This window comes from Macrotis lagotis, chromosome 1 (assembly GCF_037893015.1).
Source record: "Macrotis lagotis isolate mMagLag1 chromosome 1, bilby.v1.9.chrom.fasta, whole genome shotgun sequence".
In the NCBI taxonomy this organism is placed as follows: Eukaryota; Metazoa; Chordata; class Mammalia; order Peramelemorphia; family Peramelidae; genus Macrotis; species Macrotis lagotis.
In genome coordinates this window covers 127,373,458-127,385,615 of record NC_133658.1, presented here as the reverse complement: position 1 = coordinate 127,385,615, position 12,158 = coordinate 127,373,458, and the positions used below count along the sequence as shown (strand labels likewise).

Genomic DNA, 12,158 nt, shown 5'->3' with positions numbered 1-12,158 from the left:
TTGTCACCACCAGGTAAAGGCATGATGCCCTCTATCCACTTCTGTCAGGTACTGTGTAAGTCATTGGAGGCCTATTAACACAAAATGAAGCAGATACCATTAATTTGCCCAAAGACACACAAAGCAGTTGAAGCAGACTTCAAACTCATGTCTCCTCCTGCTACAACCATGCTGTCTCACCTAGGATAGCAGAGTCCATGGAAGAAAGGTCCCAGTATCACAGAAATTAGGAATTGATGATAGATTTCCTTATATTGCATTATTCTTTGATGCATTTTATGTTCTAGGGTCAGTGGATAGAGCACCAGCCAAGAGTCAGGAAGAGGCAAATCTGGCCTCAGACACTTGACCCTGAGTGACCTTAGGGGGGCGGCTAGGTGGCGTAGTGGATAAAGCACTGGCCCTGGAGTCAGGAGTACCTGGGTTCAAATCTGGTCTCAGACACTTAATAATTACCTAGCTGTGTGGTCTTGGGCAAGCCACTTAATCCCGTTTGCCTTGCAAAAAACCAAAAAAAACAACAGTAAAACCTGAATGACCTTAGGTTAAGTCGCTAGAACCCTGATTGCCTCTCACTATAGTCATCCTAATTCATATATGGCCTCTAGACTCAGTTGGCTCCAGAGGAGAAAGTGAGACTGGTGACTTAGCACAGCACCTCCCTGACAGAATTAGCTTTCTTGCCATGGCAATACCTCACTAATGTCATGGCCTTTTTTGAGAAGGAAAGACATATTATCATCATATCTCCTATGACAACTAGCACAAGTAGACACTATTTAGACTAGTAGATATACCCTACTGACAGGGGTGTAGATTTTTTGGTGAAAAAAGCATTGGCCTGGGGGCCTGAATGTCAGACCTCCTTCTATCACTAGAGTGACCTTGGGGTAAATTGCTTTATCTTTCTTGATTTTAGTTTCCTCTAGAAAAACCTAACAAGATGGACTAGATGACCTTATGCTTTCCTGGTATGGGGTAGAGTAGGGTTTCTGGAGTCAAATCATTCCTGTGATTTTTTACTACCTGTGTGACCTTGAACAAGTCATTGACCTGTAAAAGCAAAGAGATCACATGCTCTATGCCCCTTTAATACTTCTAGTTCAGTTCAATTCTACAGATATTTATTAAGCAGCTTCTACTGGCAAGGCACTGTGAACAAAAATTAAATAGCCTTGGACCTCTAACAATAAATACCAATCTATGAAGCCTTAGAGATACTCCAAAGGCAAAAATAGTCTCTGTCCTCCTAATAAGGGGTACATTCTAATGAGGGCTACAATTCTGTACATTGAAGATATACATAAAATAAACTGGAAATAATTTAAGAGGGGAGGCATTAGCAACTGGAAGGAGAGGGAGAAAGTCTCTTGGGATTGAAGTGAGTCTAGAAAGAAGTTAAAGAAGCCAGAAAGAAGTATAGCTAGAGGGAGATGTATTCCAGACAAAGAGGGCAGCACAGAGGACAACACAGAAGGCACAGTTAAGGGGAGAGAGTTTAGTGAAAGAAATGGCAAGGAGGTTAATGTCACCGTATTGTATCACAGAGTACTTAATGCCTAAGAAGATATAAGAAAACTAGAAAGATAGAAAGTCCAGGACAGGAATGGAAAAGACTTGAGCCAGGTATGTTAGGCACTACTGCAATAATGCCAGAATGAGGTGTTGAGATCCTTCACCAGGGTAGTGGCAGTCAGAGGGAGAAAGGCACGTATTAGAGAGATGTTACAAAGGTAAAATCAGCAGACTTCAGTACAGATTGGTTATAGAGGATAAGAGACAATGGGATTTCAAATATGATACCCAGGTTGTGAGACTTGGTAACTAAGAGGACAGTGGTACTCTAACACTAAGAGGGGAAATTAGGAAAAAGGAAGAGTTTGGCACACTGCAATTAGTTTTGGACATGTTGCTATCTATGAGACATCCAGTACAAGATATCCAACAGGCAAGTGAAGATACAATGTTAAAAATCAGCTGAGAGTTGGATAAGTAGACTTCAAAAGTCATCTGCAAAGAGCTAACCGAAGCCATGGGAGCTGATGAGTGAAGGGGACAACAAAGGGACTAAATTTAAGAGGAAGGACCCTAACAACTAGTTAATTCATGGAAGATTTCTAAGAAACAGGTGGTGGCACCTGAGCAGATGCTTAAAGGAGAATGATTCTGAAAGCCCAGGTTGAAGAGGATCTTTGCAACCAAGAATGCGAGACAGATTTTATGAATGCATAAAGGTGGGGAAATAAATGCTAAACTGGGAGAAGTAGTCCCAGTCTAGGGAACATAATGAACCATTATAGAGGGCCAGGGCCACGCTTTTAAAAAAAAAAGATCAATAACTCTTGAGATTCAACTTTGGTTATGGTATTTTTTTTCTGTTCTAATGACCTTAAGGTTTCCTAAATATAACCTCTCAAGCTAGCATTTAGGGCATTCCCTAATATGGCTCTAACCTAACTTTCCAGCCTTATTTCATGGACTACTCCATTTGGCTGTGAGCTTCCTGAAGGCTGGGACTGTCTTTTGACTTTTTTTTTTTTGCATCCTCAGTATTTAGCTGGGGATGGAACCCAGGAGCATAATAAATGTTTATTGGTAGATTACTCCTCTTCGTGGACTTTGTGTTCCCATCAAGATAGTTTAATGTCTTTCACCTAACTGGATAGTCTAGCTCTCACCTCCATAAAATCCAGAGGTTACACTTACCCACGTTTCCCAGAATACTCTTTTTCAAGGCTTAGTTTAAAAACCATCTCCTTCTCTTCTCCCAAAGGCTACAAATCTTTCCTTGTATTTACAAATTAGTTTCTATTTATTTGGATCACAGATCAAGAGGAAAAAGTCCATCTAGCCCAAAGGTTCTATGCTTTTTTAGTACCATGGTGCCCTTTGGCAATCTGATGAAACCCAGATGGACTCCTTTTCCAAATGTTTTAAAATTCATAAAAATAAAATGCATGGATTTACAAAACAAGTCATTATGTAGAAATACAACTATCAACAAAGACAACCTGGGAGGCTTACTATGGACAATGCCATCCACATCCAGAGATGTATTCTATGTTCACTTTTTTAAAACTTCTTTTACATTTTTCCTTCCTTTCTCATGGTTTCCCCCCTTTCCCCTTAATTGTAATTCCTCTTTCACAACATTAATACACAAATGTTAAATACAAATGTACATGCACAACTTTTACCAGACTGTTCATTGCCATGGGGAGGGAGGAAGAGTGTCAGAAAAATGTAGAACTCATAAATTTGCAAATGGATTTAGGTTGAAAAACTACCACTGCATGTAATTTGAAAAATAAAACAAAATTTCAATTAAAAAAGGAATACAGTGATCAATATATTGAAACAAAAGTAAGTCATCTAACCTCATTTTACAAATGAGGAAACTGAGGCCCAGAGACATTAAGGGAGTTGCTGAAGACTTTCGTATACAAGTTATAGCCCCCCCCCAAAAAAATAGGAGATAAGATCTTTATGAGCAGAGTTTTGGGGTTTTGTCTTTGAATCCCTATCCATCATCAACAAAAAATAGCTATCTATTCAGCTCCTACAGTCTTCCAGGCACTTAAGTGAATTGCATTAATTCTTTTTTTTTTTAATTTTTGCAAGGCAATGGGGTTAAGTGGCTTGCCCAAGGCCACACAGCTAGCTAATTATTAAGTGTCTGAGACCGGATTTGAACCCAGGTACTCCTGACTCCAAGGCCGGTGCTTTATACACTGCGCCACCTAGCCGCCCGAATTGCATTAATTCTTAAAAGATATAATTTGGTAGATGCCTAAAGTGAGGTTCCTAAAAGTCGGGCTCCCCAAGCTATCGCTAACATTACCAGGTCTGCACTTTCCAGAGCTACTGCAGGTTCGCAACGCCTCGAGCGGGTACCAAGCAAACTGGAGGAAGGCGAGGCGGGCAGAGCCGAGGAAGGCGCAGAGTCGGGCTCAGGGCGTGTCCCCTCTCAGGCCACACCCAAAGCCGGCTCGGGTCCACCCAGCCCCCAGGAACCTCCCACAACAAGGAAGGACTCGCTCCCCAGCTCTTCGCCGCCTAGCTTTCTCCTTCCTGGACCCCCGACTCCCCCCTACCCCCCCCCCCCCGAAATCAGTGCTAGAGGGAGGGGGTGGCGGTCATCCTCACTCCCAAAGAGAGTCTCCCCCCGATACCTCCGGATGCCCGAAAGCTCACTACCGCTTGCAGCGCGCATTCCAACTTTCCATTCTGGAGCACTTCTAGCTGCTTGTTGGCTGGATTTTTTCCTCCAACCGAGTCCAGTCATAGTCCCTGTTCGGCAGGAATCGTGAAGCCCTCCGTAGTCGGGGAAGGGCTTCCTCCCAGCCCGGCCCGGCCCCCAGCCCGGTCCTGCTCCCGGCCCCCAGCCCGCTCCCGCCTGGCCTCCATCCTTACCCAGCCAGCTCCAGGAGCAAACTTTTCAGGCTGAGCCCCTGCGAGCTCTTAGCGGAAAGCAGGACGAAGATCTGCGGGAGCTTGATCACCATGCACACCGCGAGCGTGCTCCAGTTGCAGAACGGCAGGAGCAGCCCCGCCTCCATGGTTGCTCCGGGTCCGAGGCTCGGCTCCCGCCCGCCGCCCGCCGCCCGCAGCCCTTTAGGGGCAGCTCAGCCGAAGCCACTGGGGCCCCCGGGCCTCCTTCCGCCTTCCTCTGAGCCCGCCCCGGCCACGCTAGATGCAAGCCCCGGCCCTTATGGCTCCTCCCATCCGGGGCCGCCCCAAGGGCCAGTGTGGGTCGGTTGGGTTGGCGCCCAACCCCAGCTGACAGGACGGGTTCGGCCCCAACCCCGAGCTTCTTCCACGCCCCTTTCCCACCTGCGAAATCGATTGGGAAAGGTCTTTGGGATCATCCACTACGATCTCCCCTTATTTTTTGAGTGAGGAAACTGAGGCCAAAGATTGTCATCCTTGAGTAAAGACTCCTGAGTTAGGAGGCTCGTAGATTTAGAGTTGAAGGGGGCCAGTCAATCCTCCATCCTCTTAGGGAACTGAGGCCCAAAGCAGTGAAATACCGTGCTTTGGGTCACACAATTAAGGCCTGAGACAGAATTTGAACTCAGGTCTTTCTGAGCAAGTCCAGTGCTCTTTCCACTCTTAACACGTTGCTTTAAGGGAGACAGTTGTCTGCCTATGCCTTCTGCTTCTCCTATTTACCCCACTTCCCCAACGGGTCCTTTCTGGGGTAGAGAGCAAGAGAGGCCAGGAGAACCCTCAGGGGAAGGAGAGTCAGAACAAAGAAGAGGAAGAAAGCTGTCCCCTCCCCCCTGCCCTAACTCACCTTCACTTCTCTGTCCAGGCAAGCAACAGCCAGACAAGAGGAAATAGTTTGCCAGTATATGTTCTGTGTCCCCAACCCAACTATGACTTATTATATTTATGTATATTTGTATGTGTCCTTATATACATTATCTCCCCAAGAGAACATGAACTCGTAGAGATCAGGGATTATATGTGTGTGTGTATGTGTGTGTCTGCATATATATGTATGTATGTATAGTGTGTATATGTTAATGTACATACAAGTATATCTATTTTGGGGTGTATAAGCACACGCATACATTTTATCTCCCCAAAAGAATGTGAACTCCTTGAGATCAGGGACTATTTCTTCATAAAAATAAATTATCGGTTTATATATGTGTGAGTGTGTGTGTGTGTGTGTGTGTGTGTGTGTGTATGTATTCACACACATTTAATCCCCTCAATAGAATGTGAACTCCTTGGGGAACAGGGATTTTTGTTTTTATATCCCTGGTGTCTAGCAAGTCCCTTGCATATTAAGTAGATGTTTAATAAGTATTTATTGAATTGAATTAAGACTGCTTCTACTCTATGGGTCTTAATGAAGGTTTGTATTAGAGCAAACCAGCTCTAAAACCCATGACTTACCTAAGGAAACACAGCTAAAAAATGACAAAGCTGAGGTTCAATCCTAGTCTATGACTATTACTCCCATGCTCTTTCCTATTCCTATTCCAATTTTTAGTAACAACAATTCATTACAAAGTAAAAAACAGTCCATTATCACAAAATAAGATCATCTCCACAGGCCTTTTATACATAAATCCTTTCTTATTCTTTCACCACCTCTTGTGTTAACTCAGCCACCTGGAATATAATAATTAGTGTTTGTAAGGTTTGTAAGATACTTTTTTCTCTGTGCTAATATTTTATCTTCACAACCTTGAGTGGACACTTCTATTTTTATACCTATTTTACAGATGTGGACACTGAGGCAGACAGAAGTTAAGTGTCTTGCCCAGAATCATACAGCTGGTAAGACAGCACAGGAGGGCAGTAGTAGGCATCTACAGGATGGCCTACTCCTTGGTACCTCTCTTCCATCTCTCACTAGAAGTCCCAAGGAAAAAGTTACACAGTTTGCAATGCTAGAATGAAAGTGAAAGCTGGTTTTTTTTTACTGTAGGAGAGTGGGACAGTGTGTGAGTTTAGCATGGGTTGAGAAGATAGTGCTTGGCCCTCCCAGTTTATCAGTGATGGACCCCATGTAAAGCAGGGGACAGTATGGAGCCCAGAGGCAAAGACTAATAAGAAGCACCAGTATAAGTCCCAGAAATGGTAGAGTGGAATTGACATAGGCAGGTCTCTGATAATCTTCTATTTCTGGAAATCTGGAACTGATTAAAGTGTTTTCATGTTACTACCAGTAGAATACCCAGTGGACAAAACACAATTCCTTGCCATGGCGGGCTTAGAGAACTAAAGGATGGAAAGTTTGAGAGATGCCCTGTTTTCTGGACAGAAGAGAGATGTGAAACTGTATACCTAACCCAAATGGAATTGGCAGGCAGGCCTTTAGCAAAAACCTCTAATGGGGCAAAGATTCAGCATCTCCTCCCTCCTTCGTTAGCAGCTGGCTTACAGTTAAAGGATGTCCTGGCTAGTGAGCCAGGGAACACTGAATTGAATTAGTACAGGCTAAATTTGGATATTGATCTTGACAATGAGATGGACAACATGCAGGGAGGAAAGATCTCTTTACCTCACTACTGTAAAATTAAAAATTGATTTTAATTCTATCTTGCTATGACAAGCTAGATTTAATATTACTTTGAAGTTCCTTCCCTTGGTAAACCACCCACCATTCATATCTTGGAGAAAGTTGCCTAAAAGTTAGGCTTTTCTCTTGTAATTATCTTTACCTTATAGCTTCACCCATCACCTTCTTTCCAAAGAAATTTGATTAACCTAAAAGGTCAGATGTCATCTATTTAAACTACTGTAAGAACTCTAATTGCCTGGAGACCTTTGTCTTGTGTCTCCAATCAGGAATCAAGAATCCCATTTTGGGTAAGATTAAGAAGGTTTCAGAAAGGGAGATCCAAATGATGTAATCTTAATTTGATAACTAATCAGAAGAAAATTCCTATGTTCTCCTATCATTTTGCTAATTGTTATAAAAGACCATAGCAGCTCTCATTCAATGTCTTTCAACTTTGAGAAATCCATTGACCCAATTTATTGGTTACTATTAGTATAACTAATAAATAGATCATGCTGAGACTTTGTCTCTCAGTTTACTTAATTTTCAAATGTAACAATACAGATGATCTGGAATGAGAGATAGTGTCCAGAAGTGTCATTAACTCCTCAGTGACCCTGAGAGTCTTAGTGCTGCTTTTGCTGATCAACAATTCTTTACATTAGATGAACCAATGGGTATTACAACAATTTAGCTCCATCTATCACATAAACTAAATAGTTAAGATCCTTAACTCTATTATTCAAAAAGGTGAGATATAGTTTGGAATTCCTGGTCTTTAACCTTCTCCATATTCTTTCACTTTTAGGTGGATGCTATGTTGCTTATTGTCTTTTTTGCTATTGTACTAGGGTTTTTTTTTTTTTGTTTTCCTCTTCCAACATTATAAGCATAATTCTATCAATTACATTATCATGGGCCATTGCACAAATGAACGTTAAAAAAGATTAAGGAATATAAATTTGTGACTTCCACATTGGGTGGCTGTCCAGGTACTCATCTTAGAGAGAACACTGATTACAAGTGCTATTTTAACAACTGGTTCACTGTACTCAAAATAAAATTAGGTATTGGTTCTGCTGAACTAGTGTGAACTGGCTGAATCCCTCTACTGGCTCATCTGTGCAACAGTATTTTCTAAATGCCCATAGTCTTGTTCATTCTGTCCATAGGTGAAAAAAAAGTTGATAGAACTATACTTGCAATATTTATCTATTCATTTCTTAAAACTCATTATATACTTAATGAAATACTACATTTTAATTCCCTCATTCTTGTTACTTCAGTAAACAAAGATATAACGTAAAGAGAAAAAAGTGCCAAACAACCAGGGGATGGAAAGCTGTCATTTGTTTCCTCTTTGTCTTATGCCCAAAATTCCCCAGAGATATTATGAGTGCACTGGTATTCCCTGAACAGTGAAACCAATAGGAAGTTGGGACATAATGAACCAATAGAAATATAAATTTCAAAGGTGCCCATTTTGGAAGCCATGTAAGTAGAAGAAAAAAGAGTTAGAAAGGTGGAATGAGTTTGGGCTCTGCCTTATGTTCCAACATTGACTCCTGTGGTCACGTGGCTGCTTTCACTCCATAAGGATACATTTGCTTACTGCAAGTAATATAACATAATCTAGTTTTGTATCTCTTTTATTGTTCTTATTTGAATGTTAAATGCATGAAATATTAAACTACCTTTCAGTGTATCTTTTTGTATACTTAAAATGGTCATTAGTGTAGAGAACCAGTTGTTAATTTATTTGAATCCCACCACTGATTAAATCTAATCTGTCTCACAATGTTGGAGAAAACATGGTATATACTGAAGCCTGTCTCTCAAATGGTCTAATCTCTAGTACTGTGCTTTCATGGCAATAGTCTCTTGCCAGTAAAGTAGTTAGTCTGTTTTGAGATAGGCAAGTACTATTTAGATGGGATGGCAACAACCTCCATTACCACTTGACCAGTCACAAGAAATTTGGGTTCAGATCCCCAAATCTCCAGACTTATAATAGGTCTGATCCTGGGGAAGCAGGCAGGAGCTGGAGGGAGAATTCTCTTTTATTTGTGAAGATCAGGACCACCTTAGAAGGAATTCTCCCTGAGAAAGGTGCTCTCTTGCCTTGGAAAGCATCATGGTTCAAACTGTGTCTGGTGAGCTCCAGCCCAGGGGAGCATACATGCAGAAATGAACAGCATACACCCCTGAGTGACAGGTTGGCTTTGTCTCACAGTTGAAAGATTGTTGTTAATTGAACCATACTTTTTTTATTCTCTATTTTGCATTAAAAAAAGTTAAATATTTTTCTTAACTTAAATACCAAAAAAAGAGTGTTTCCATATACATATTAGAAGACAAAAGAGGAATGTATATGAATCTCTGAATCTCTACTTCATAGCCTTGCTTTTTTAAAAAACATTATATAGGGTGGAGCCAAGATGGCGGCATGAAGGTAGCATTTCCCAAGAACTCTGACCCCCTCCAACCCCCCCAAAACAAAAAAGAATGGCTCTAGCCAAAATTTAGAGGGGCAGAACCCACAGAAAGACTGAGTGATACATTTTTGCAATCCAAGATAACTTAGAAGTTCTGTGGGAAAGGTGTGTTTCACCAGGACCAGGGGTTGGGAAAAAAGCTGCTATGAAGCCCAGCCCAGCCCAGAGATTACCTGCAACAGCTTGAAGGGGCAGGGAGAGAACTCTGCTGCACCTGGGTGAGTGTGGAGTGAGGAGCACTTGCCGCAGAATCTGCAGAGAGCATTGGGAGAAAGCAGCCTGCACCCCCAGAGATGGTAAGGGAAGTCTACTCTCCCTGGGGTAGGACTCTGCTGTTTGCCTGCACTCAGATATTGCAGTTTGGGTTTCCATACTAAATAACAAAGCTGGATCCCTCCTTATAGCCCCAGGGCAGAGAGAAGTACTGGGTCATCTACATGTCAAAGCACAGGCTAGAGAGCATAAGACCTTGGAGGAATAAAGGTCCCAGTGGGGTGTCCCCCCCAAAAAAAAACAACCTCAAAATCTTGGAAGTGTTGTAAATTAGTCTTGGGCTGAGGAAATGAGTAAACAACAGAAAAAGTAGGATCTGACCATAGAGAATTATTTTAGTCTCGTGAAAGATCAAAACACATACTCAGATGATGACAAAATTGAAGCTTCCATATCCAAAATCTCCAAGAGAAATAGAAAATGGGCTTAGACTATGAATGAGCTCAAAAAAAGACTTTGAAAAGCCATTAAGGGAGGTGGAGGAAAAATTGGGAGGAGAAATGAGAGCAAATGATGCAGAAAAATCATGAAAACCAAATCAAAAGCTTGGTGAAAGATATACAAAAAAAATACTGAAGAAAATAATTTGTTAAAAACCAGTTTAGGTCTAATGGAAAAAAGCAAAACAGAAGGCAAATGAGGAGAAGAATGCCTTAAAAAGCAGGACTGGCCAGCTGGAAAAGGACATAAAAAAAGCTCTCTGAAGAAAATAACTCCTTCAAATGCAAAATGGAACTAAAAGAAGTTGATGACTTTGAAAGAAAGCAGGAAGAAATAAAACTCTTCCAAAAAAGCCAAAAATTAGAAGAAAATGTGAAATATCTCAATGGAAAAACAACTGACCTTGAAAACATATCCAGAAGAAATAATTTTAAAATCATTGGAATATCTGAAAGCCATGACCAGGAGAAGAGCCTAGACTTCAATTTTCAAGAAATAATACAGCAAAATTGCCCTGAGATCCTAGAAGCTGAGGGTAAAATAGAAATTGAGAGAATTCACTGGTCACCCCCTGAAAGGGATCCCAAAAGAAAAACTTCTAGGAATACTATAGCCAAATTCCAAAACTCCCAAATCAAAAAACAAAATTCTAAAAGCTGTCAGAAACAAGCAATTCAACTACTGAGTCTCCATAGTCAGAATTACACAAGATCTGGCAGTATCTACATTAAGGGCTCATAAGGATTAGAATTTGATATTCCAGAAGGCAAAAGATCTTGGTTTACAACCGAGAATCAACTACCCGGCAAAACTGAACATCTTCTTTCAGGGGAAAAGATGGATTTTCAATGAAACAGGGGACTTTCAAACTTTCCTATCGAGATGACCAGAGCTGAACAAAAAGTTTGATCTCCAAGTACAGGAATCTGGTGAACCACAGAGGGAGTGGAAGAGAGGGACTAACTATGAGGAACTTGATGATGTTGAACTGTTTGTATTCCTGAACTTTTTATATTCTTCTTCCATGGGAAGAAGATATTGATAACTCAGATGAACTTTCTCATTTATAAGAGCTGTTAGAAGGAGCATATAGACAGGACATAGGAAGGAGCAGAAGATAATGGTATGGTGTGGTAAAGGGATGAAGTCAATGGGCAATGGGGGAAAGTACTGGGAGAAAGGAAAAGGAGAGGAAGAAGCTGAGAGATTTCACATAAGAGTCAAGAAAAAGCTCTTTCAATGGAGTGGGGCGGGGAAGGCAAGGGGGGAATGAGTGAGCCTTTAGTCTCCTCGGAAATAGCTCAGGGAGGAAATGACATACACACTTAATAGGGGGAGGAAATCTATCTTGCCCTGAAGAAGGATGGGAGGAAAGGGACAGGATGAGGGGAATGGGGGGAGGGAAGGGGGAATAGGTGATAGAAGAGAGGTAAGATCAAGGGAGAGGGTACTCAGATTCAACACATTTTTGGACAGGGCTAGGATGAAAGGAGAGAGAAAGAGAATAGAATAAATGAGAGTGGGGAGAAATAGAGTGGAGGTACAGCTAGTAATAGCAACTGAGGGAAAAGTATTGAAGTAACTTCTCTGGTGGACTTATGATAAAGAAAGCAACTCACCCCAGAGATAGAGCCATTGAAATCTGAACACTGGCTGAAGTACAATTTTTTTTCTCTCTCTCTATTCTTGAGGTTTCTCATCTTCTGGGATGGGAAGGGGGTTTATGGTTATTCTTATGTTTACTCTTATAATAACATTCAATTTACATCAATGTATAGCATGGAAACAATGTAGAGACTGTCAGACAGCCTTATGTGGGGGGGGAAGGGAGGAGGGGGGAATACTTGTAGAATTCAGGGCCTTGAAAAAAATGATGGTACATATTACTATTGTATATAATTGAAAAACAAATAAAATGTTAAAAAAAT

General features: G+C 41.5%; 1 protein-coding gene across 1 annotated transcript in view; it reads right to left on the bottom strand.

Moving 5' to 3' along the window:
- The window catches only part of LOC141502734 (solute carrier family 66 member 3-like), a 31,954-nt gene extending 27,348 nt beyond the window's left edge, over positions 1-4,606 (bottom strand). Inside the window, exon 1 of the mRNA XM_074207634.1 lies at positions 4,414-4,606. Within this exon, the coding sequence (XP_074063735.1) occupies positions 4,414-4,559 (146 nt within the window). The 5' untranslated portion in view covers positions 4,560-4,606. The remainder of the gene's footprint in view (positions 1-4,413) is intronic.
- Between the last annotated feature and the right edge of the window lie 7,552 nt (positions 4,607-12,158).